Source organism: Schistocerca serialis, chromosome 9 (genome assembly GCF_023864345.2).
Source record: "Schistocerca serialis cubense isolate TAMUIC-IGC-003099 chromosome 9, iqSchSeri2.2, whole genome shotgun sequence".
Taxonomy (NCBI): Eukaryota; Metazoa; Arthropoda; class Insecta; order Orthoptera; family Acrididae; genus Schistocerca; species Schistocerca serialis.
Window position 1 is genome coordinate 435,235,546 of NC_064646.1, and position 26,870 is coordinate 435,262,415.

Genomic DNA, 26,870 nt, shown 5'->3' on the forward strand with positions numbered 1-26,870 from the left:
AACTTAACTTCACTTTGCTTGGCGGAGGTGACCGAGCGGTTCTAGCCACTACAGTCTGGAACCACACGACCGCAACGGTCGCAGGTTTGAGTCCTGCCTCGGGCATGGATGTGTGTGATGTCCTTAGGTTAGTTAGGTTTAAGTAGTTCTAAGTTCTAGAGGATTGATGACCTCAGATGTTAAGTCCCATAGTGCTCAGAGCCATTTTTGCCAGAGCCATTTTTGCTTGGCAGAGCTTTGCTCACAGCAATCTTAGTGCAGACCTGAGTGCTTCAGGATCTCATAGCTTGGAGAAACACAAATAATTCTCAAGCTGATCACATGCCAGCAGAGTCCTCAAGTCACCAGTAATATAATAACTATCCTTTGAAAATGTACTTTTATTCATTGGACAGAAGCTGCAGCTGATGAATTAGATGAATTAAAATTCAAAATTTTATATTTGTTTTACTCATTTGGAGTTATTAAATTGTTTGATATTTTCAGTTAGAATTTATGTATTTGTCTGTTTTCTTTTTTTTTCTTTTCAGAAGAAGTTCCATGATAAATATAAAAAGTGGGAAGTACAGGTATCAAAACCAGGTGCCAAAAAATCATCAAAAAGGCCTGTTAAGAAACAAGCCAAACTGGTGGATGAACCAGGTAAGTTTTTGTACTGCAAGAGTAATTTTGTTTGTTAAAATATTCGTAATTCAATATTCTGCTTTGTATTTGTAGCTCTACTGAGAATGGCTCAGTAGGTAAGTGACAGACTATTCGTCCAAAGGTTTGTTGTTTTGTACCCAGGCAAGGATTTTTGTTGCTCCCTACCTCTGGCAGCAGCTTATTAATTTGAAAAATTATTAGTTCAGAGTCCATGTTAAACTGTAGTTACCCTATAAATGGCTGGGTAAGTCTGTTTGGAGGTTGGAAGAAAGCACTGGCGTATCACATTCAGTAGGGCCATGTTTAGTATAGAAATGCTGTTTTCAAATCAAATGTAGTTTTGAGGACAGTTTTAATGCAACTGTTACATAGAATTAAAACTGTTGAGATACATCACAAGTGTAATATAACGTGAAACAGAGCTGGTATTTTAGAATTTATGACTACAGTTGTACAAACCCACAGAGAATTGCAGAAGCAAGAAAATTTGGTGCACAAGTTGATTATGCATGCTGTGATTGATTGGTGCTAAGTAGTTTCTATTTTATTGTCCCTTTACCATGGTAAACTCTAAAACAATTCTGTTCTTTTTTTCTCATCCCTCCCCCTAGTAATTAATGTCATGTGGAAGTAAACAAACAAATTACATTTGCCAGCAGACAACACAAAGATATGTAAAAGTTCATTAGGTAAAGGATGTGACACAAAGTAGGGACAGTAATGACAGATGTGCCAACATTTTTGGCATGACATTGTTGATGTTTCCTAAGCCAATAGCTGTGGCTCAGTACAAGAAAAGGTCAGCTGCGTGCCACTAAATATATTCTAATTTGGAAATATTAGTAAGTGAGAAAAGACTATAGATGTAACTGTTCGGGTAATGCATGTTTAATAGCCTTGTCTTATTTGAAATTACATATTAATACATATATAGTGCCCAACGAATGGTTCCAATGTAATGTGTGAAACAAGTACAAATTGCAGGTCATCTCCTTGGAAGAATAATACTAATCGATTCTAATCGAATCTGACATGTAATCACCATGGAAGACTTAATTTGGAAGGATATATCAAAACAAAGAAAGAATCACATTTTGTTAGTAAAAACAACTCACAATGCAGTAGAATGTCAGAAAACTGAAGTTAGCACCGTAGTGGTTATATGTTGCTCCCTTCTTTTGTTTCTACATGAACTCCAAATCATTTCTCACTACTTGAAGTACCAAGGAATTCTTAGTTTTACTGTCAAAGGCTGCAGACTACCAAATCTTGGCCCACATTTTGTTGACTATTGCTACAAAATAAAAATAGTTTAAATAATTGTCACAAGGTATGTATTTTTCTACCAGTTGGCAGTGATGTAGCTTCTCTATCTTTCTCAAACTTCTGCCCCACTCTCCTCCTTGCTCCTACCATTTTCCAATCTTTCCCAACCAACTACTCTTTCCAGATACAAAATTCCACAATTTAGTGTCACTATATTTTGCTGTAAGCCCCCTCCTGTAAGTAAGTGATGGACAGCCATTCTGTCTCTTTTGTAATTTTAAAGCATTTGACAGTTAAAACTTGAAGGTTCAATACTGTTATTTACAAGTTTTAATTCTCATCAGTTTTATTCTTTTCCTTTCCCTAACTCCTGTGTAGATTTGCGTAATCTGTGACCCGTGTTGATTTTTAATTGCAGTTGATACTTTTTGGACAGTGAGAAAATAAAGATTTAATGCAAAAATGGAATATCGAGATACAACTTAATATATGCTCACTTTTTTTTTCCTGCATTGGTTTTGAAGTGTTCTAATCTCTTGTTTTGAAGTCCTAACATTAGATTAGATGAACTGCCTGACTGTATCAGACACAATCTGCATTTATTTTCGGTTCCTGCTTGTGAAATAAAGTTATGGTTGCAAATGCTTGAAAGAGAGAGTTGGTGTTACATTTACGTACCCGCTGCCACAGTTTGCCATGTCAGTGAATTCTATTTTAAACACATTGATTGCCCTCATTATGGATGATGGTATAACGTTAAATATTATTCACGTTACTTTTTTGAAAGTATTTGGAATTGAAAGATTTTTTTTGTTTGTAGAAGCAGTTAACTGAAATAGATTTATGTTGCATTCTATTTTACCCACATTTAAAATTTTGCAGTCTCATGCAACCCTTTCTTTTGTTGTTGCTTAATAATTGTGGTGGTGGTGGTGGTGGTGGTTGTGGTGGTGTTGGTGGTGGTAGTGATGATGGTAGTGATGATAGTGGTGACGATGATGATGGCAATGATGATGGCAATGATGTTGTTACAGTGTGCCTGACGCTTTCCTCTGATGAGGAAGAGCGTGGGCATTGTGAAGGGGAGGTGCCACAGAGAGGATCTGGCCAATCTGCTGTGCAGATGGGATCTGCTGTTGACTTGAATTGTGATCTCTCTAGTTCACTTTTGAAAAAGGAACCTCCACCAAACTTTTCAGATGAAGAAGATGAGCTGGTCTCTGATATTAACAAACTCAAGAGTGTCTGTGGTGAGTTCCATTTGTTTTAATGGTTTGTTTCAAATATACTAGGTATTAGATGTATACATTGACGAGATCTTTCAGGGTTTTGTCCTTGTGCCCAACTATTGCTGTATCGCTCTTAGTTAATATACTCTTGTTGTTTGGTCATGATCTTTCATGATACCGTACTTTTATTATTTAATTTTAGTTTGTTTACATCTACATCTACGTGGATACTCTGCAAATCACACTTAAGTGCCTGGCAGAGGGTTCATCGAACCACTTTCAGAATTATCTATTATTCCAATCTCGTATAGCGCGCGGAAAAATGAACACCTATATCTTTCCGTACGAGCTCTTATTTCCCTTATTTTATCATGGTGATTGTTCCTCCCTATGTAGGTCAGTGTCAAAAAAATATTTTCGCATTCGGAGGAGAAAGTTGGTGATTGGAATTTCTTGAGAAGATTCCGTCGCAACGAAAAACATCTTTCTTTTAATCATTTCCAGCCCAAATTCTGCATCATTTCTGTGACACTTTCTCCCATATTTCATGATAATACAAAATGTGCTGCCTTTCTTTGAACTTTTTTGATATACTCCGTCAGTCCCATCTGGTAAGGACTCCACACCGCGCAGCAGTATTCTAAAAGAGGACGGACAAGCGTAGTGTAGGCAGTCTCCTTAGTAGGTCTGCCACATTTTCTGAGTGTCCTGCCAATAAAACGCAGTCTTTGGTTAGCCTTTCCCACAACACTTTCTACGTGTTCCTTCCAATTTAAGTTGTTCGTAATTGTAATACCTAGGTATTTAGTTCAATTTACAGCTTTTAGATTAGACAGATTTATCGTGTAACCGAAGTTTAATGAGTTCCTTTTAGCACTCATGTGGATGACCTCACAATTTTCGTTATTCAGGGTTAACTGCCACTTTTCGCGCCGTTCAGATATTTTTTCTAAATCGTTTTGCAGTTTGTTTTGATCTTCTGATGACTTTATTAGTCGATAAACGACAGCGTCATCTGCAAACAATGGAAGATGGCTGCTCAGATTGTCTCCCAAATCATTTATATAGCTAAGGAACAGCAAAGGGCATATAATACTACCTTTGGGAACGCCAGTTTACACGATGGATTTCCGTCGGTTACTACAAACTGTGACCTCTCGGACAGGAAATCACAAATCCATTCACATAACTGAGACGATATTCCATAAGCACGCAATTTCAATAAGAGCCGCTTGTGTGGTACAGTGTAAAAAGCCTTCCGGAAAATAAGGAATCGATCTGAAATCCCTTGCCAATAGCATTAGGAAACTTTTGTCAACAAATATCTTCAGTTACATTGCAGTCGTCGGAGGTGCAATTTTGGAAGGTGTGCAGTATACACATCCACAGCTGCCAATAATGTCTTCATGCACTCAATGGTTGACAGCCAGACATTTCCTTAGATGTCGTAGTATGTGAAAGTGAAAGTGTAGCAAAACTTAGTCAATAGTGTTCAAGTTACAATAAATTGTACTTCCAATTTTAAAATAATATGAAATTCCAGTTTATCTGTTTTAAAGAAACACCTTAAACAAGACTGAAAAGTTGTATAGACAATACTATTCCACATATCATGTCACCACGAATTTTATTATGCAGAATGAGCCCAATGTCACAAACAAAACTGTGTTAATATAAGTACTGTGTCTGCTAGGCTGCAAAATTTACACTTAGTTCCTGTGCAAAGTGTGATCAGACATTCCAGAAATCTTCCTGTGTTGTTAAATAGGTGTGTAATTTCTTTAGTATTTGATTGCTTTCCAACCATTTGTTCACATTTTTCAGAACTGTAGAATATTTATCATTCATTCCTGTAAGGGAATATTTTAATGTTTGTGTTGTTTTCAAATAATCTTTTAGTAATTGTATAATGACTTGGATGTATTGTGATATATTGTAAATTTGCAAACATTTGAGAGTGCCATGCAAAGATTTGTACAACACCATCAGTTGTAAACTTGGAAACTTTATGATAGAATCCTCACTCAGAAACTACCATCCCCATATTTCATTTTGTATTTACACAAAAGAAAGTTTGTTTTTGAGAATTTTCAAAAGTTTGTTTTTGAGAATTTTCAAAAGTTTGTTTTTGAGAATTTTCAAAAGTTTGTTTTTGAGAATTTTCAAAAGTTAAGAGTATTGTGCATAACAATAGTTCATAATAAATTAACATGAGTTACAGTCACTATTGTAAATGTTATAACTAACATATTGTGTTACATTTAGTTATCCCTTTCAAAAGGAGTTTAAATTGTCTGCATTTATCGTAAGTTAAAGCTATGTTAGAGATTGTTAGTCACTGTAACCTCAGAAACCTTTAGGGAATCAGTGACTTTTATTCAAGGTTTTTCTGCTTTTGTAATAGAAGTCTCTTTTTGGGTGTTAATTTCTTCAGTTCTTGAATAGAACTAGACTCAGAAATTTAGAGAATCTGGAAGCTTACTTAAAGTTTTTTGTGTATGGTCTTATGGGACACTGCACTAGTTACAAATCAGCCCCATTGTAATTGCTGTTTTCAGTCACAGGATAAGTTAGTTGAGATTCCAAAAGCAGCCAGAAACTACCTATCAAGTGATTGAAAGCTGCTGTGAATGGGTGTGTTGTGAGGGGTACTGAGAGTTGTGTACTAAAGATGACAAAGTTAGCTCAAGTACAGTCATCTCTTCAGGTAGTATAGGAGGTATCACTACTTGTTCATTTAAGTGGCTTGTCAGTGGTAGATCTAGATGGTCTGTATGGATGAGTCAGAGACCAGGGAGAACTGCCGTGTGGAATGGTCGTGCAGTTAGAGGTGCCGTAGTAATCTCAATTCCAGAGATAAAACCAGGAATTATACTTTTACATTATTTTTTTTTTGTCACTTATATTGTTGTGTATTTGTTGTGGAACAGTAATAATAATGTGAAGTATTCATCAGGTGGAGGGCGTGAAATGCAGAGTATTGTGGATGGTAGCATGGTTGGCACATACACCCTCCTAGATTGCCGCACAGTTCGGATTGGGAACTACAAAGTTGTGCCTAAAGACAGAGTCCTGTTGTCATCAGCTGGTATAAGGATTCAGGTGCCAGCGTTAACTGATGGTATGAGTGTCATTTTATTCTTGTTGCTTTGTTCTTTGTATTAGTTTTAAAGTTTTGGTGTGAGTGTGTTGGCAGAAAATGTAATGAATTTTACATGCGATTATGCTGAATTACTTAGCAGTTAATTATTTCTTTTGAACTGCAGGAAAGGGAAGAACTAGTCAGCATTCCCATTTCACTTAACTTTTGTAACTTCAGTGTTCATTAGATGTGTTAAACACTTTATGAGAAGTGTCACAGTCTGTCTGTCATGTGTATTGCTGAAAGGAGATCTGTAAAATTTGAAATAGTCATGAGATGTTAAACTCTACTATAAACAATAGGTTTAATTTTAATAATATCCTGAGAATGTGAGAATGACATTCCTTTCAGTATATTCCTTATTACAAGGTCTGGGGGTTTTGGGAGCAAGGTAATGATGCTGCCTTGACTTTTTGGAAATTAGCTTCTCATTTAATCTTTTTAGATGCTTAGGCTTTTTTAATAATTTACCAAAATTGGTTAATTTTGTGCCAGTATTTCTTGTGGACTCTGTTCTACAACCATCACAAACGATATGAAATGCATGCTATTCTAATAATAATCTGTTAGAGGTGCATTTTTTTTAATATTTTATTTGCTTCCACTGGTTTGTGCCAGTAGCTCATTCTCTAGTGGTACCTTTTGCCAATCAAGCTATTATGAGCACATATATCTAAATATGTACAAATAAATGTTTAATCTTTCGTTTAATTATAATTTTTACTTACATTGTAATACCACAGACCAAATTAATCAGAAGATACAAGTATACCAGTAAATGGAAAATTCATGTCATTAGATATCATCAGTACACGAATGTGCCAGCTGTGGGAACCATAAACATCATAAGAAATAACCTACTAAAACTTGACAAGATTAACCAACCTGAAATACATGTACTGATCAGTTTGAAAGAAATAGTGCTACCAGACAATTACTTGACTTTGCAAGGAGAGGTATACAAACAGAATGTTGGATTGGCTATGGGAAGCTGCCTTGCAAGAGCCCTTGCAAATATTTTTCTAGGCCACTTAGAAAATACGTTTTTCAGTGAACGAATTAGTAGACTGATTAACACTTGTTACTGGGGTCATGAGAATTTCACATTTTGCAATAAATGCAAATACAGATGTGAATTCTGCTTCAAGATGCAGACATACAAAATTACCTAGTAAATACTGTTGTATTGAGATATCTATTTTATCAGAGATAGTTGGAAATTGCTTTATTTTTTTGCTTATAAATACTGACAGTGTACTCAGTTTTTCATTAGTGGTATTGCAAATCTCTTGTGAAGCCCAATTTATAAAGTTAATCTGCATAAGAATGTATTACAAAATAAAAAATGTGTAGACATAACATATCAGTGCACTCAGTGCTCCGATGTCATGCCAGTATGGATGGTTTAACAGCGTACATCTGCAAATTGCCCGGTCTATTTCAAAGCACTAAGGTTTGGTCTTCAGTCATGTATTGTGAAAACCTTTTAAATTTGCATGTGTAATCATTCAGAAACAAAAAAATTCCAAAAATAAATGCTACATTTTTGAGTCCCTGCTTATTACCAGTGTTCAGGAGATGATACCCTCATTTTGTTTAATCGAACTAATGACAAAATTATTGAATTTCACCAACAAATGATAACAGCATCAAACTTACTGTTGAATATGATATAAATGATCATGAACTTCTTAGACATAAAAATAGCCATTGATAATTGTGTCCATCAATTTGACGTACTTCATAAACCATCCACAAGTGGCTGCATGGTATATAACTCAACATGTCACCAACTAACACACAAAACTGTGTTTTCACACTATGTTACATAATGTGACTCGAGTTTCCATTAATACATAAAATATGAAGACACAGTTGCATACAATTTAAACTGTAGCCAGAAATAAGGGCTATAATTCTAATACAATCAATAAAATTTACAGATGTGCAAATGTAACTGTGGAAATAACAGTAACTGAAGTAAACAGAAAAGTTCATGGTGCTACTATACACGAGCAATTTTTCTCAAAAAGTAACACATTTCGTAATACTGATTTTAAATTAGCTTCTGCACAGAGAATTAACTTGGAATGAACATAACACACAGAACAGACAAAGCTCAAAAGTACAACAAATAAGAATTGTGGCACAAAACTAAATGGAGTGACTGTGGTGTATTCTATGCCTGACAAACAGGATGAAAATTTACTAAAAGATATAAAGAACACATGAACAAAAGCGAAAGCAACCTTTCTACATTTAGTAATGCATTTTGGAGAGAATTGACACTCTGCAATAGGCATAAGTACTAATCTCGGTATTCTTTGTAGAGCTAAAAAGGAAGCTACATGAACATCTTTGAGGATATAGAAATCTACAAACATTTGGGAAATATTCCTAATAAATCTTACACAAATTACCAGTACTCAGAAATAAATATTTTGTTGATGTTATCAGTATATGTTTTATCAATGACTGAGTATTCAGAACAAAACACAGTCCCAAATTTTACACAAGATATAAATGGATTTTTATCAAAGATATAAATTTAACAACAAACACACAAATTGTTTTACACATTACACATAAATTGATAATGTAACAACCATGAACAAATATGGTGAAACAAAAGATCACATTTGGAAAAATAATTATCAAGAAGTACATAAAAAATAATACAACCAAAAATTACTTATTTATATGTACTCATCACATAGAAGAGGCATTGAGCCACAAGCACAATGAAAAGGCTAGTGAACATTTAAGATTTCAGGCAAAAGGCCTGCTTCAAAAATAGAAACACACACACACACACACACACACACACACACACACACACACACACACACACACATCTCACTCACAAGTGGTAGTTACATTCAATATATGTGCTGGTAATAGCATGATTATAACTTGATATGGTTCAAGAATGATCCATTGATCAAAACCAGTAGCAGTAAATAAAATATGAAAAATCAACTATGGTAAATTATTTTTACAATAGTATGCATTTCATACAGTCCGTGGCCATAGTTTACTGCAGAAGTATTCTTGCAACAAAAATTTAAAGAAAATCTTCAGAGAGCATAAAGAACGAATGCATACATATATAAAATGCTGACCTTTTTTCTTTTACTGAAAAACACACAGTTTTTAGTAGAGCTGCAAGAGTAGGACTGAAAAATGTGTTCATTAATCCCTTAACCTCAAAACTTTTTTTAGATTATGTTCAAAAAATAATACTTTTTTATTAATGAAATCGTCCTGTAATGAGTGACATTACATACAGACACATAATAACAGCTTTTAAAGATCAAAATAATGAATTACAAATTTTGAAGATCACCAGTAATATAATTCTGAGTATACTTGTGCACTGGACTTTAACTAAAATATCCTGAAACTTGAGTAATTTTTTTAGTTTGTATGTAGCTGGGAAGTGTAGTCATGTATTTCATAACAGTATCCTGTGAACATAAATCCTGGAGGAGTTCACTGAAGCACAATGGATGTACTGGTCTCGTGCTGTTGGTGAGTACATGTTATGTAACTGACGAAATGTCGTCTCTTTAAGTCTCTAATGAGGTGACATCACATTCTTCTTGACTTTCTGAGTTGCTAAATTTAATATCAAACTCAGGATAAGTATAGCTACCCTTTTTGTAAATCAATGCATAAATAGTACAAGAGAGAGACCGAAAGTGCTTGTTTTGTTGTTGAGCATCCAAAACTGCACACAGTAGAATGATACGTAGTGGTAACTACCTCATCCAAAACGTGACAGCCAGCTACAAATGTAGTACCAGATGCTCCGTAGCAGTTTAACACTAAACTATCAGAGCTGAAGTAGATGAAAGTGGGATTTTATTTCTCCGCAGGTCTTTTCTTAAGTTGCCCGAGTATTCTCATGATTTTAATAGAGAGTCCTTCGTTGGATATAGGAGGGAAAAACAAATGGACACACATACGTGAGTGACACACACACACACACACACACACACACACACACACACACACACACACACTTAAATTCAGCCCAGTTGCCATTTAGGAACTTGTAAATGGTCAGCCTGTAACAATCTACTGACCTAATCTGATACATATCCTATAAACAGACTCACCCTACATCATTTCGATAAAAAAATAGTTCAGATGATATGTGGAATGTGACCAACTAACCAACCGTGTATCCTCAAATGGGGCCCACTTTGAAGATGAAAACCACTAATTGAAAATGTCTGGTAAGTACACTCATTTGCAGCATCAGTTCCATTTATATTGTGTCAAACTATGCACACAACATTCTCAAACAGAACAGACTGCTCATCCACTGCCTCCCGAGTTTATTTTGTTGAAAACTGTTACAGTAAATGACAAGGTTAAGTGTTGAACAATGGAAAATCCAGGATGGAATGTAACAACTATATCCTCACTCACAATTACTTCGCCTTTGAAGGCATTAACTACAAACAAATCCCTGGTACGGCTATGGGCACCCGAATGACACCATCCTATGCCAACCTATTCATGGGCCATCTGGAGGAATCATTCCTAAAAGCCCAGAATCCTAAACCCCTCACCTGTTTCAGATTCATTGATGACATCTTTGCTTTCTGGATTGAAGGTGAGGACATTCTATCCACTTTCCTCCAGAACCTCAACAACTTCTTCCCCATTTGCTTGACCTGGTCCTACTCAACCCAACAAGCCTACTTCCTAGATGTTGACATGCACTTAAGGGATGGTTACATCAGTACCTCCATCCATATAAAACGTACTACCTACTAGCAATACCACCACTTCGACAGCTGCCACCTATTCGATACCAAGAAGTCCCTTCCGTACAGCCTGGCCACTCGTGGTTGTCGCATCTGCAGTGACGAGCAGTCCCTCTCAAAATATGCCTCGGGTCTCACTGAAGCATTCGTACGTCGTGCTTATCCTCCCAACCTTGTACAAAAACAAATCTCCTGTGCTGTATTTTTCCAGTCTCCCGCCACCTCCCACAGTCCGGCCACAGAGGAGCATTCCCCTCGTAACTCTGTACCATCTGGGACTGGAGCAACTGAATTACATTCTCCACCATGGGTTTGGTTACCTTTTGTTGTGCCCTTAAATGAGAAATGTCTCACCCACTATCCTTCCCACCCCTCCTACAGTGGTATTCTGCCGTCCATCAAACCTACACAACATACTCGTCCATCCCCACACAAGCCCTGCTCCCAATCCCTTAACTCATGGCTCATACCACTGTAATAGACCAGGCTGCAAGAACTGTCCCACACATCCTCCTACCACCACCTACTCCTGTCCGGTCACTAGCATCACCTATCCTATCAAAGGCAGGGCTCCCTGTGAAACCAGTCATGTGATTCACAAGCTTAGCTGCAACCACTCTGATGCATTCTATGTAGACATGACAACCAACAAGCTGTCTGTCCACATGAGTGGCCACCGACGAACTGTGGCCAAGAAAGAAGTGGACCACCCTGTTGCTCAACACGCTGCCAAACATGATATCCCTCATCTCAATGACTGCTTCACAGCCTTTGCCATATGGATCCTTCCCACCATCACCAGCTTTTCTGAATTGCGCAGGTGGGAACTTCCCCTGCAGTACAACCTACGTTCCCGTAACCCTCCTGGCCTCAACCTTCGTTAATCACTGTCCTCATCCATCCAGCCCCCTCTCTGTTCTCATTCCAGCACTACACAGCCATCATTTCACCGCCACACCCACTCTTTTTGATTTCTTTATATTTCTCTCCTTTCTGCCAGTTACCCCCTCCCCACCCCACCTTCTCTCCTGCCCTCCGTCTAACCTGCAGCACTTCTCTGTCCACCACCCCCACCATACTATACCTCTCCCTCCCCACCCCAGCCTCCTCCTTACCCCCACCCAGTTGCCATTCCCATCATGCACTGGTGCTGCTGCTCGCAGTATGGTTTCAGTTGTCTGAGACGGCAGACGTGTGTGTGTGTGTGTGTGTGTGTGTGTGTGTGTGTGTGTGTGTGTGTGTGTACTGCTGACAAAGGCCTTAATGGCCAAAAGCTATAATTGTGTGAATCTTTTTGTTGTGTCTGTCGTGACTTAGCGGTTCCGCTATATGGTGAGTAGCAACTTTCCTCTCTAATAAGATTAAATGTTGAATAGGGGCCCACTAGACGACATGTAGTTCCTTAAGCAGTGGAACTAAATGTGTGTCTTTTTTGTGTCTAGGTGCTATTACGCACTGTCAACACAGAGTATGAAGAAATTATTTAATCACCAGCCATATTGACAGACCATTTTTTCAGTGTGTCGTATCTGTTGTATGTATATGTACCTACAGGTGTGCCACTAATGGAAGACATGCTTTAGACTATCATTTTAAATTCCTTTCAGAACCAATTTCACTTTATATACCAAAGAGGGTCCACTCATTTTGATTTTTCTTATAGGGACTAAATTTTCATTAATTATGACATCATTTTATAATAGTGTTAATGATATCAGAATACCAGTGTGGAAAGAGGAGTAACTGTATTTTCCCATAGCACACTAAATATATGTGGAAGTAGAAAATTTTTCATCTTCTGTTTCAGACTCTGCTGTTGTTACGGTGGCCATGGAAAAGTCAGAGCTACGAAAAGTTCTGATAAATTTTGGACGTGGAATGCCAGTATTGTTCCTCTATACAAACCGTCTAGCTGCTGAACGTATTAGGCGGACTCTTAGTATGGAACCTAGTCGTGGACCTTATTATGATCCCAACAGTCTAGGTAATTTGAATATGTAGATTTGAAAATTTTGTTGCTATTAAAATGTAATACTTTATATTGAAAATGGAAGTTGAACATAAAATAGTTTGAACATAAACAAAACAGATAATGTTTAGATTTAACTATGTGCTTCTGAACATATGTATTATCCAGACTTAATTTTACTTGGAAATGTCGTGTGTGTTGATTGTGTTCAAGTAGCACACAGAGGTTTATTCACATTTATTCATCATATTAATTTATGACTGTCATAAGTGAACTCTCATTTATTCTTCTCTGGCCTTTTTAGTTTCTGAAAGTGTTTTGAGATGTTGCCATTTCTATTCTTATTACTGTTAGGCATTTTTCCACTGCTTACTTAATGTAATAATTAGTTTTCTTTTTTATGGATGTGGTCTTATCTATTGTGGATATGGAAAATGATGACACTGATTAATAAAGATTATGAGAAATGACCGCAATCAGTTGCTTTTGTGTTGAAAGAAATGCTTTTATTTTATCATTACTGGCTTTGTTGCCTAGCAAACCATGATTGGTTGATATGCAGTAATATCGACAACATTAGGAAGAGGGTAGATTGCTACTCACCATAAAGATGACCCATTTAGTTGCCGACAGGCCCAACTAAACAACTGTTACACTTCATAGGTTTTTGACCTCCTTCAACAAAGAAAACACACGCACATGTGCGCGACAGCTACTAGCAGCAGCTCCGACTGGAATGCGACGTGTCATGTGAATAGCATTCTGGAGTGAGGCATAAAAGGGGGAGGGATAACAGGATACGGGTGGGTGGGAGAGGAGAACTGTCTGGCAGGGCATGTAGGGACTGGTTGGCAGCCTGATGAGTATCTTCTTTCCCATCTGCTTCATCTGGTCCTCCTCAGCCCAGCAAGCCACCTCTGTAGATGTTGACCTTCTCCTCTCTGTTGGTTCCACCCACACTATCGTCCACATTTATCCTATGAACCACCTGCATTTCAATAGCAGCTGTCCCTTACACACCAAAAAATTCCTCCCTTACATCCTGGCCACCTGGGGTGACATATGTGCAGTGTCAAAACTCCCTTTCCCAGTATGCTAAAAGTCTCACCGAGGCCTTCACAGACAGGCACTATCCCGCCCCTCTCCTCTCGGACCTAGTCCACAGACAGATTTCCCATGCCATTTCTCCACACATGCCCAATCCTCCCACCACACCTAAGAGCCCATTGCAAACATGTCCCACCTTTGTCACTGTCAGGTGCAGTGTCTTCTCTCCCATCTGCTTCACCTGACCTCCTTGGGTGTTGACCTTCTCCTCTGTGATGGTTCCATTGACACATCCTTTGTCAGGGCTTTGATTATCTATCATCACGCCCTGAAACAAGGGACATCCTACCCAAGTTCCTTCTTACCCCTCATAAAGTGGTTTTCTGTCACCCACTCAACCACCACAGCATCCTAATTCATCCCTGTGCCACTTCCAGGCCCAACCCCTTGCTGTTGGGATCATATCCCTGTGGAAGACCCAGGTGCAAAACATGCCCAATCTACCCACCCAGCACTTCCTATTCCAGTCCTATCGCAGGCTATCCCATCTATGGCTGAGCTGCTTTTGAAAACCACCTTGATGGGTACCAGCTCGGCTGCAATCACTGAGCAGCCACTGCTAAATTTGTGCCAAGAGCAAAGTAGACCACCCTATGGCACAAAGTGCAGTTGAACATAACATGTTTGATTTCAGTGGCTGCTTCACAACCCGAGCCATCTGGATCCTGCCCATCACTACGACCAGCCTTTCTGAGCTGTGCATATGGCAGTTATCCTTGCAATGCATTCTCTATCCCCAGAGCCATTCTGGCATCAACCTGTGGTATTCTACTGTTGCCACACCTCCACCCAACACTTTCTGCTGTCAGTAATAGCACTTTCTCCCTTTCCATGTCCCATCACCCTCATTGTATGCTGCCCTTTGCAAGTGCACCTGCCTGTTGTTTCCCCTTCCCTGCTCCTCTCTTTTTCCGATCCTCACCTCCTGATGCTGCGCATGGCGGTCTTGTCAGTCTGCCATCTAGTCCCTGCATGCTGCTTCAGAAATTTACAAAATATTTTTTCTCTGTGATAGCAAATGTGTGGGTTACAGTGCAAACTGTTAAGTATCCCCTATCCCTGGCACGTAGTCATGACACTTTCTTCCCAAGTAGGTGTGTTAAATACTAAAACTATTAGATAGATGCAAATTACAGTTTGTAGTGATTAAAAGTGCGTCCTATGTACAGCGTTCCATATTTCACAACTTAAAAAAGCCACAATGTAAAATATATCTAAAAACACCATAAAATATGAAATTACGAAGCTATATAATAAAAAAGTGAAAAAAACAGTCCCTACTGTAATAAGACACGAGAGAAAATCCATGTAGACATGTTTACATTTACCCATTGTACGAGGGTTATTCCAAAAGTAAGGTCCGATTGATTGCCAAATTGAAACCACAGTGAACATCAGAAATGTTTTACTTGTAACAATTAGCTACACCTTTCAGCTACTTCTCTACGTAGTCGCCGTTCTGACTTAGACTTTTGTCATAGCGTTGTACCAACTTTTCAATAGCCTCATCATAGAAGGCAGCCGCCAGTGCTTTCCGCCAATTCTCCACGCTGGCCTACACCTCGTTGTCTGTGTCAAAATGTCGTCAAAGACAGCGGTTCATGTGACCAGAGATGAAACTCAGGGGGAGACAATTGCGGACTGTATTGTGGGTAATCTAACATTTCCATTTGAAAACGATGCAGGAGCATCTTCATTGCCCCTGCAGAATGCGGCTGAGAATTGTCTTGAAGACGAAACAGCACGACAGTTATGTAATGTTGGCTGCATAGCTTCAGGCGAAATTTCTCACCAGGCCCTCGTACTTGGCGGCAGACACTATTTTCTAGACATCTTCACGCACTCACTGCAAGCTCAGAAGTGAGAAGAGCGACGTGATGCTAACTGGGGTTATACTAGAGACACTACCCAACACATCTGTGCAAAGCTTTATCGGATTTTCATAGTCGTTTCCATTTCACGACCGATCGGACCTTACTTTTGGAATAACCCTCGTATAAGATTCGAATCACTATTAAAAATAAATTTGACCATTAATATTTTAATTGAGTAAGTATCAAAATAATAGCGTTACATATTAAAAACCCAAAATTATTTTTATTGAAACAAAATTGAGCATCCAGAGGGAATAGTGACGCAATGTGACGTGTATTGCTCCTCAACAGACTGTTGACTATCTTTGGCCACATCTTCAGTTCCATGTTCATTCAAGCAGTGTTCATGTGTACATTGGTGCTCTTGGCATTGTGCCTTCCACCATGTTGCAGTTCATCGACCAACCGCCTCTATGATAACCACTTATTGTAGGTTACAGACAGTTATGAAAGGCTACATTGATGCGGTTTGTTATTGGCAGACCACATAGGACCACAAGCTAATCCATACGAATGTGCTCAGCTTTGAATGTTATTCTATTATACCTCCTTAATCTGATTGTTACGTTCTGAGCTAGGCTGTGCTGTATGTCTATAAATGATGATACCCCTATCATCTTAAAAAACAGTATTTAGACCAATCATTTAAAACCTAGTAAACAATGGGGCACACTAGACTGAATACCATACATTTGTCTATTATATCATCATATGGGTTATGTCATGGAAGGTGGAAAGGGGAGAAGGGAAGAAGGCAAAAGGAAGAAGCAAAGTAGTAGGCATAGTGGAGGAAGAAACTGATAAAACATTGCAAGTGTAGTCAAAGATTAACTGTTGGGGAGATAGGATGGCCTGGGGGTGATGCTGTGTACTGAAACTGGTAGCCAGTAGGCAAAATAAATTAATTGTGATTATAGACTAAAACTTTTTTTTCTGATTATATCGGATGTTACTCGAACTGATGGTGTGTTGGGAATATGTAGTATGTAACTGGTCATTTTTGCGTCACGATTCCTTCTGGACCAGCCTATTCCAAGTGAAGTGATTAAGGGATCGGGAAGAATGGTAGCAGAAATCCCTGTCTAGCCTTCCAGATTTAGATTGTCTTGTTATCCACCAGAACTTCAGCTCAAGGACTTGGTGTCTGGTCATCATACCCTAACCTTACATTAATTCTAACCAACAATTGAACTTGCACAACTACCTTATCTTTCACAAGCAGTGTTCTTCTAATTGAGCCATCTGGTCAAACTTTATGTATGTCTCATCTTTTAAATCAAGTGCCACTCACCTTAGGCCATGTCCTACATAAGCTGCAGAAGTGATAGCGTCTGACAGCCCTGGGTGACAAAACAATATGACTGATACAGTTACGGAGGTGAAATAGGTTGCTGACAACCATGCCTGTTCCGGTCTTCTGCCACAGCTGGCTACATTTGAGTTCAAAAGTGTTTTAATCTTGTCACTGCAGCATGTGTGACAGGGACAGTGACAGCTGTGAGTCTTTATCAGTCAGCACTGGAGCAGATATACTAGCTGATGTGAAATACTTACCATCCGATTTTAAGGACACTATGTGATGAAAATATTTGGTTCTTTCATATCGTACAGCTTGATATCTTTACTAGAAAAAGGACTGAATTTCTTTTTGTTATTCATCATAGTTACTGTGCTGCACATAACTAAGTAAATGACATTTTTAGTAGTTTGCAGAGGTAAATCACGTTGCATAGATGTTGAGAATAGTTTTATTTAGGAAATACATTATTGTGTATGAAATATATCCAACATATCAAAATTGTATATAAAGTTGAGGGCAGAATATCTCCCTTCTTCCTCGAGATACTTGTTTTTATGTCTGGCGGGCAGGATGCACACAGTGTACCCAATTCCATTACCTGCATATAGGGAATTGTGTGAGTGTAAAAATTGTCATATTTTATAAACTGTTCAAAATACTGAAATGAGGTTTCTTACAAGTGACAGCACACACAGAGAACTTATTTTGTTGTATGATTAATGCTCAAATTGTTTTGGTCAGTGTTTGAGTGCAGTGAAAACAAGACTCACTCTAAATTCCACTGTGGGTTTATATCCAAATTTTCTTGACAAAATGAAGTGTGGAAATTGGGCAAGTGGGGTGTCATATTCACCAGTGTGAGGTCTAGTTTTGCAAATAAACATCGAATTATTGGAAAGTTATCGAGGTAATTAAGGAATACTTAGAGAGTTGAGGGGAAATTGAAGTATTTGAAGAACAGCTGCTGCTAGCTATATAAATGAAGTGTCAAAAAGTTCATCTCTTTTTCTATTTTGTGCATGAAAAGACATTGGTGAGATATATAACTGTCGAAAAGAATTTCTTCGAATAAAGTACTAAATTTATATCATTTTGGGAACTTAAGCCACTAGGAAGGCAAATAGGGTTAGTAAGATCATGCTTTCTGACTAAAATAAATTTAAAAAAGAGAAAATGAAATCAGTCCAATATTTTGTGAAAAGGGTTGTTGCTACTCACCATATAGCGGAGAAGCTGAGTTGCAGGTAGGCTCAACAAAAAGACAGTCAGAAAATGAGCCTTTTATGGAAGTAGGCAACATACATACACGTGTGTGTGTGTGTGTGTGTGTGTGTGTGTGTGTGTTCCATAGTTCAAAATTTTTGTGAAATGGTTTGTCTAAAAGAATTAAAATACATTAGTGAAACATTTGACATGCCTTTGAATGATGTTCGAAATCTTGTACAGCTAATGAGGTGCTTCAAATGTCTCTCTAATCTACTTTATTTCTTACTTTTAGACAAAGCATTTGGCAAAACATTTAACTTTTTTTCTTTTTTCTATCAAAAATTTTGTGTGTTTGTTTATGCAGACTATTTGCATTAGTTGAAAGACTTGGCTTAGCATTGATTACTGATGAATTACATTCCCAACAATCAAATATCAGTCAAATTTCATGATTGTTCAGTGAGTTTTATTATGAATTTAATGTGTGTGATACCCTGGGATAGGTGCGTATTCACTTAAAAATCAAGTACTTGATAAAACCTTAAAAATATACTTTAAGATGCAGTGCAAGGAGTATGGATGAAACTTAGTATGTAGAACAGGTGATAGGATTGTAGATGAGTCACTTAAAATGTAAATAGTAGTAGGGTGCAAATGCGGCACCCACAACAGTTCAGATTACTAACCAAAGACACTACCACTAAACCTCTGAACCCTCATGGGGGTGTCACTCATTTTTTTGAGCTGACATTAGGCAGTCATTTTTCGTTCTTATTGGCTAATGAATCTGCTTATCTGCATATATTCAAAGAATGTGTATTATGATGATTATAGTTGATATAATTTGTAAAATTCTTCATGAAGATTCCTCTTTGTAAATTTATTACACAGCTTTCCTTTATTGCCCTAGTTTCCTGAATAAAGCTAAATTTGTTGCCTTACTATCAAGTAACAATATTCTATGGTTTATAAGAAATGTTGTTTAGAAATGGCTGATCTACTCTAGTCGCCATCTCGTAGCAGGAGATAGTCACTCGAAGGCAGCTCGCATGAACATATCACCCAATATTGCCATTTTTAGCAGGAGTGTCATGCATCCAGGTGTTATGCACTGTCTGTCATTTCTGTCGTTTACTTAGGATGCAGCCCTATGTTCCATCAAGGCAATGGACTGCCGTTATAAAGTAGGTATTCCACCTCTTAGTTTAAGCATGTGTTTTCCTTGTTGTGTTTTGTTTGTTATGCTGAACATTTACCATGTTAAAGTAATCGTTTGTCCTTTTGCAGATGACACTCAGAGACGGATTACGTTGCTGCCGGAAAGAATATCAGAAGAGAGCAAAGTGGCCCTTAAAAACATTTTTGAAGGTATTCTTAGTGAGCTCGATAACAAGGAAGCGAATGAACTTCTAGTTCGTGCTTCTCCGAGAGAGGTTTGTGTTGACAGTAGAAGTGTGTTGGCTATGTAGTGAGTAATTCTAATAGTATTTACAAATAAATCTTCTTACTTTTTTGCTTATGTATGAAGCAGCAGTATTGCAGATTTTTGTGATCTTACCTTTCATTTACAGAACGGACATAAATTTATTAAACAATCTTACAGTGTACATGTTTTCAAATAAAACACAAACAATATGATGATCTGTATTTTGCTTCCAGATTCAAAGTCTGATAAAGAAAACAAGCAGTGGATCATCAAATTCCGTAAGAATAAAGAATGAAATACAAACGTAAGTGCTTTCTCCTGTTGTGACGAGTTAAAATATTTACATTAGTTCTAAAGCTTTGTATATTTTAATCTCTCTTGAAGGTCTTCACGTACTAACAGTTTCATTTTTTCTTTGCTATAGAATCATAATTTATCCACCTCCACCTGCGAAAGGAGGAATACCAATAAATACAGAAGATTATGCTTGTTTGGGTGAAGACCAGTTTCTGAATGATGTAATAATAGACTTCTACTTAAAGTAAGTAGCATATTGTTGCATACAGTTTGAAATGTATTACTTATCAAAGAAGTAATCTGGAGTTGAGTTAACTTTCTTGTGGATTTCTCCCACAATTTACCACTAAGTGTCTCTTATTTGCCTATCTCATTTTAATGAACACAGTTTTGAGATGCAGTACTTCATGAATACTTGCTTACTTGATGAAACCCTCTCATAAACAACAGTAGAGTTTCGGGTGGAATATATTTAGCATATCACCCGCATGTGATGGAAATTTGTGACCAATTAAATCAGTGTGTAAAGTAGTGACTTGAATGTGATGAGAGAAACAAGTGACAGGCTGAAACCTTGTCAGTCTGTGCAACAGTCATAGACTGCACAGTCAGTAGAACAAGTGTTGCAGAAGGTAAGTGACCAGTCTCAAGTCTGTCTGGCATACAACTCAGATTCACTTGGTTGTCAAATATTTCTCTGCCTGTCATATGAAGTATACTAGGTATTCAGTAGTGGAACTAATATTGGAATCTTCCCTTTATTAGCTGAGGTACTTCCGCAGGTATCCTGTTGCTTTTGCATTTCTTACAGCTGCTTTCTGTAATGACACCTTTGTAGGATCTAAAAAAATCCCATTTCGAAAATATGTACCTGTGTTATAACTTATGTGCAAAATATACCTGAGACTGTATTTAGGACCATTGTCTTCGAACAAATCCTTCACCACAGCTAATGGAATACACATTACAAACTTGCGCAGCTACGTTGTGCCAGCACTATTGCTAAACAATGGCAAGGAGTTGTGCGCTGAAGTGGGCTAGCGAGGAAGAGGAGGTGAGAGGTTTTAGGGGGGGAGAGAGTTGGGGAAGGTGGATAATGGTTCGGAGGAAGACACAACAGGTGCGCATGATTTGAATATGACAGCAGAGAGGTCATTCTGACCACAGATAGGGGGAGTTGGGTGCTGTGCAAAGTGATGTAAAGGAGAGGATCAGGAAGGGGGGGGGGGGGGAGAAAACGTAGGAGGAGGAGGGGTGTGTGAATACAGGGCGAGTGAAGTTAGGGTACTGGGGAAGAGAGCGGAGATGGATGTGGGGCAGAGGCTAGTGGAGCTTGAGATCAGTCATCAACAGACTTAGTTCATACACTAAACAGCAAACAAATTTTCTTTGTACTACAGGTGTCAAAGCAGAGAGGACATAAACTTCCTTGAATGGTTTACTGAAAGACTGACAACCAGCGGAACATGAATGAGCACCAGCGAATGCAAATTGAACATGACTGACTGCTGTTCGCTCTTGCTTGTCTACTGTTTACACGAAGTTCTCAGTGTGCTGTTTGCTCCAGTGTAAACCAGACTCGACAGTCTCCATGATGCCATACAGCTATCTGTATAGTAAAAGTTGAAGCTAGACTTGCATTAAAACAATATCATTAGTTGGTCAGTACTTGAGTCAGAGTTCACATACCCATTTCATTGTGGGCTGTCCCCCCTGCGGGTCCGGGGATTAGAATAGGCCCGCGGTATTCCTGCCTGTCGTAAGAGGCGACTAAAAGGAGTCCATCCCCCTCACGGGGGTAGTTAGCGCCTGCGTCCGGAGACGGACGGTTCCACGACCTATCATCGTGGTCCTTTTGGTTTTTTCACTTCTCGTTTCTTCCTTCCTTTTGTTGGTTCCTTTCTTTGCTCTTCTCCACCTCACTGTCTTCCTTACTCTTTCCCTTGCCTTCTCCTTGCCTTCTCATTGCCTTTTTCTCCTTGCCTTCTCATTGCCTTTTTCTCCTTGCCTTCTCATTGCCTTTTTCTCCTTGCCTTCTCATTGCCTTTTTCTCCTTGCCTTCTCATTGCCTTTTTCTCCTTGCCTTCTCATTGCCTTTTTCTCCTTGCCTTCTCATTGCCTTTTTCTCCTTGCCTTCTCATTGCCTTTTTCTCCTTGCCTTCTCATTGCCTTTTTCTCCTTGCCTTCTCATTGCCTTCTTCCCCTTGCTTTCTCATTGCCTTCTTCTCCTTGCCTTCTCTGGTCTCCGCCTCGGCGTTTGAGACAGTCTGTCCTCTTTCTCCCTCTCTCTCTTCTTTTTCCTCTTCTTCCTTCCTCCCTGTGCGTGCCTGAAGGCCGACCCACGCGTTCGCACGCGTAGCCGGTGACGGGGTAACGCGTAAGTCCCCGCCCTGGGTAGACATGTAAGGCACACGCGTACCCCCTGGTAAAGGCCAGGCCCGGGGAGGGGTGATTGCCTGAGGTGATACCTTCTGACCATGCCGATTGGTCCCTCCGTCTGTTTCTCGGGAGGTGTGACCTGAGGTGTAAACATTCACCTAAGGCGGGAGTGCCCTCTGAGAGGGTCCCAACAAGGAAGGAGCGCGCCATCGGAGACGCTGGCAATCATGGGGGATTCCTCCGCAATGGATTCTACTCCATCTCTTTCGACTTCGACCCAAAAACGGAAACGTGACCAGCCAACAGTGACAAAAGTACTACCGCCTGCCCCCCAGTTCCTCGTAGTTTCTCGAACTGAGGACGGAAAGGATTTTTCCTCTGTCAACCCTTTCGTTATTCAGAAGGGCGTAGATGCCATAGCCGGATCTGTCAAATCCTGTACCAGGTTGCGTAACGGCACCTTATTACTAGAAACTGAGAGTGCCTTTCAGGCACAAAAACTGCTTCGGGCCACCCTCCTGTACACGTTCCCTGTCCGGGTGGAGGCCCACCGAACTTTGAATTCGTCTCGTGGTGTGGTCTATACTGGCTCCCTCGACGGATTGACTGACGAGGAGCTTCAATCATTCCTCGCTGAGCAGGGCGTGACGGCTGTCCATAGGGTCATGAAAAAGGTCAACAATGACCTTGTACCGACCCGGACAATTTTCTTGACCTTCGATAGTGTTAAGCTGCCATCGCGCATCAAGGCGGGCTACGAGGTTATTTCTGTTCGCCCCTATATCCCGACACCTACGCGCTGCTACCAGTGTCAGCGTTTCAATCACACTCGACAGTCTTGTTCCAATGCGGCTAAATGTGTCACCTGTGGCAGGGATGCCCATGAGGGTGACTGTCCACCTCCGTCTCCTCGTTGTGTGAACTGTCAGGGTGACCATGCCGCATCCTCCCGCGACTGTCCTGTTTATAAGGAAGAACGCTGTATCCAGGAAATTCGGGTCAAAGAGAAAGTGTCCACCTCGGCTGCTCGCAAGCTATTGGCTAGTAGGAAGCCCACGCTGCTCCCAGCGGGGAAATACAGTACTGTCCTCGCCTCTCCTCGGACTACCCGGGAGGTAGCAACCCAGACATGCGATCTGACCTTCAGCACCACGGTCGTCCGTTCGGCCAGTGCTAAGATCGCGCGGTCGACGTCTCCTCTTCCTCCCATCACCCCACAGACACGAGCACCTTCCTCAGCTTCTGCTAAGACGAAGACACCGAAGTCAGATGCACGGGCCTTCAAGAAGGAACCATCCCGTGCAGACTTCCTCCGTACCTCGACCTCCCAGCCTTCGACCGGTACTTCCACTACACGTCCTTCCAAAAAGGCGCATAGGAAGCACAGTTCTCCTTCCCCGCCACGGCGCATTTCTTCTCTTGCGCCACCCAGCGGCTGCCGCCCCAGGCCGTCATCCGTTTCGCCTGGCCGCACCGCTGGTCGCCGTACATCTGGCCGTTCACTGGCGGAGGAAGCTCCCCCTCCCGAGATGGCCGATGACCCTATCGACCCAATGGACGATGACTGTCCGCCTACTGATAGCGGCGGCAGTGCTCGCTCGAAGCCAGGCCCTAAGCGGCCTTCGAGGTGACCACTTCTCTCATCTTTCATTTCTTACGATGGCACTTATTCACTGGAATATTCGCAGCATTCGCTCCAACCGAGAGGACTTGAAGTTGCTGCTCCGCTTGCACCGTCCGCTTGTCGTAGCCCTCCAGGAAACGAAGCTACGCCCATGCGATCAAATTGCCTTGGCACACTACACCTCTGTGCGTTTTGACCTACCCCCTGTGGTAGGTATCCCAGCTCATGGAGGGGTTATGTTGCTGGTCCGGGATGACATTTACTACGATCCCATCACGTTGCACACCGGCCTGCAGGCAGTTGCCATCCGCATTACTCTCCCCACTTTTACGTTTTCCTTTTGTACCGTTTACATTCCATCGTCATCTGCCGTTACCAGGGCAGACGTGATGCAACTTATTGCTCAGCTACCTGCACCATTTTTGTTAACTGGAGACTTCAATGCCCACCATCCCCTTTGGGGCTCTCCAGCATCCTGCCCGAGGGGCTCCTTGTTAGCAGACCTTTTCAACCAGCTCGATCTTGTCTGCCTCAATACTGGCGTCCCTACTTTTCTTTCGGACACATCTCACACCTGTTCCCATTTAGACCTCTCTATATGTACTCCCCAACTTGCACGCCGGTTTGAGTGGTATGCACTTTCTGATACATATTCGAGCGACCACTTCCCGTGTGTTATCCATCTCCTGCAGCATACCCCCTCTCCGTGCTTCTCTAGTTGGACCATCTCCAAGGCAGACTGGGGGCTCTTCTCTTCCAGGGCGACCTTTCAGGATCAAACCTTTACAAGCTGCGATCGTCATGTCGCACACCTCACGGAAGTCATTCTCGCTGCTGCTGAATATTCCATCCCTCACCCTCCTTCTTCTCCACGTCGCGTACCGGTCCCCTGGTGGACCGCAGCATGTAGAGACGCTTTACGTGCTCGTCGACGTGCTTTACGCACTTTTAAACGCCACCCTACAGTGGCGAATTGTATCAATTATAAACGATTACGTGCTCAGTGTCGTCGTATTATCAAAGAAAGCAAGAAAGCCAGCTGGGCTGCTTTCACAAGCACCTTCAACAGTTTCACTCCTTCTTTTGTTGTCTGGGGTAGCCTGCGCCGGCTATCTGGCACTAAGGTCCACTCACCAGTTTCTGGCTTGAAGGTCGCGAATGACGTCCTTGTGGCCCCTGAGGCTGTCTCCAATGCCTTCGGCCGCTTTTTCGCAGAGGTTTCGAGCTCCGCTCATTACCACCCTGCCTTCCTCCCCCGCAAACAGGCAGAGGAGGCTAGGCCACCTAACTTCCGCTCCTCGAATTGTGAAAGTTATAATGCCCCATTCACCATGCGGGAACTCGAAAACGCACTTGGCCGATCACGGTCCTCTGCTCCAGGGCCAGATTCTATTCATATTCAGATGCTGAAGAACCTTTCTCCTGCGGGTAAAGGTTTTCTTCTTCGTACATACAATCGCATCTGGATTGAGGGACATGTTCCCGCATGCTGGCGCGAGACTATTGTTGTCCCGATTCCTAAGCCGGGGAAGGACAAGCACTTGCCTTCCAGTTATCGACCTATCTCGCTTACCAGCTGTGTCTGTAAAGTGATGGAGCGAATGGTTAACTCTCGATTGGTTTGGCTGCTCGAGTCTCGACGCCTACTTACCAATGTACAATGTGGATTTCGTAGGCGCCGCTCTGCTGTTGACCATCTGGTTACCTTGTCGACCTTCATTATGAATAACTTCTTGCGGAAGCGCCCGACCGCGGCTGTGTTCTTTGATTTGGAGAAGGCTTACGACACCTGTTGGAAGGCGGGCATCCTCCGCACCATGCATACATGGGGCCTTCGCGGTCGCCTCCCTCTTTTTATTCGTTCCTTTTTAATGGATCGACAGTTCAGGGTACGTGTGGGTTCTGTCCTGTCCGACACCTTTCGCCAGGAGAATGGGGTGCCACAGGGCTCAGTTTTGAGCGTCGCTCTCTTCGCCATCGCGATCAATCCAATAATGGATTGCCTCCCAGCTGATGTATCAGGCTCCCTTTTCGTGGACGATTTTACCATCTATTGCAGCGCGCAGTGTACACGTGTCCTGGAGCGCTGTCTTCAGCGTTCTCTTGACCGTCTTTACTCCTGGAGTGTCGCCAATGGCTTCCGTTTTTCTGCCGAGAAGACGGTCTGTATTAACTTCTGGCGCTACAAAGAGTTTCTCCCACCGTCCTTAAGACTCGGTCCCGTTGCTCTCCCAATCGTGGAGACAACCAAATTTTTAGGCCTTACATTTGACAGGAAACTTAGCTGGTCTCCACATGTGTCATATTTGGCCGCCCGTTGTACCCGTTCTTTAAATGTCCTCCGTGTTCTCAGTGGTCTGTCGTGGGGAGCGGATCGAACCGTCCTACTTCGTCTATATCGGTCGATCGTCCGCTCCAAGCTGGATTATGGGAGCTTCGTATACTCCTCTGCACGGCCATCCATCTTACGCCGCCTCAACTCCATACAACATCGGGGTTTACGACTTGCGATCGGAGCATTTTATACCAGTCCCGTAGAGAGTCTTCATGCTGACGCTGGCGAATTGCCACTCACCTACCGGCGCGATATACTGCTTTGTCGGTATGCCTGTCGGCTACTGTCAATGC

The 26,870-nt window shown here is 40.9% G+C and overlaps 1 protein-coding gene across 5 annotated transcripts in view; it reads left to right on the top strand.

Moving 5' to 3' along the window:
- Positions 1–26,870, top strand: part of LOC126418458 (protein piccolo-like) — a 344,054-nt gene that overhangs the window by 238,572 nt on the left and 78,612 nt on the right. For 3 of the 5 annotated variants that reach the window (XM_050085227.1, XM_050085225.1, XM_050085228.1), the window contains 7 exons: positions 531–642; positions 2,946–3,161; positions 6,097–6,261; positions 12,868–13,044; positions 19,804–19,949; positions 20,176–20,246; positions 20,367–20,483. In XM_050085227.1, coding sequence (XP_049941184.1) covers positions 531–642; positions 2,946–3,161; positions 6,097–6,261; positions 12,868–13,044; positions 19,804–19,949; positions 20,176–20,246; positions 20,367–20,483 — 1,004 coding nt within the window. The remainder of the gene's footprint in view (positions 1–530; positions 643–2,945; positions 3,162–6,096; positions 6,262–12,867; positions 13,045–19,803; positions 19,950–20,175; positions 20,247–20,366; positions 20,484–26,870) is intronic. The other 2 variants (XM_050085226.1, XM_050085229.1) reach the window with 1 other exon arrangement.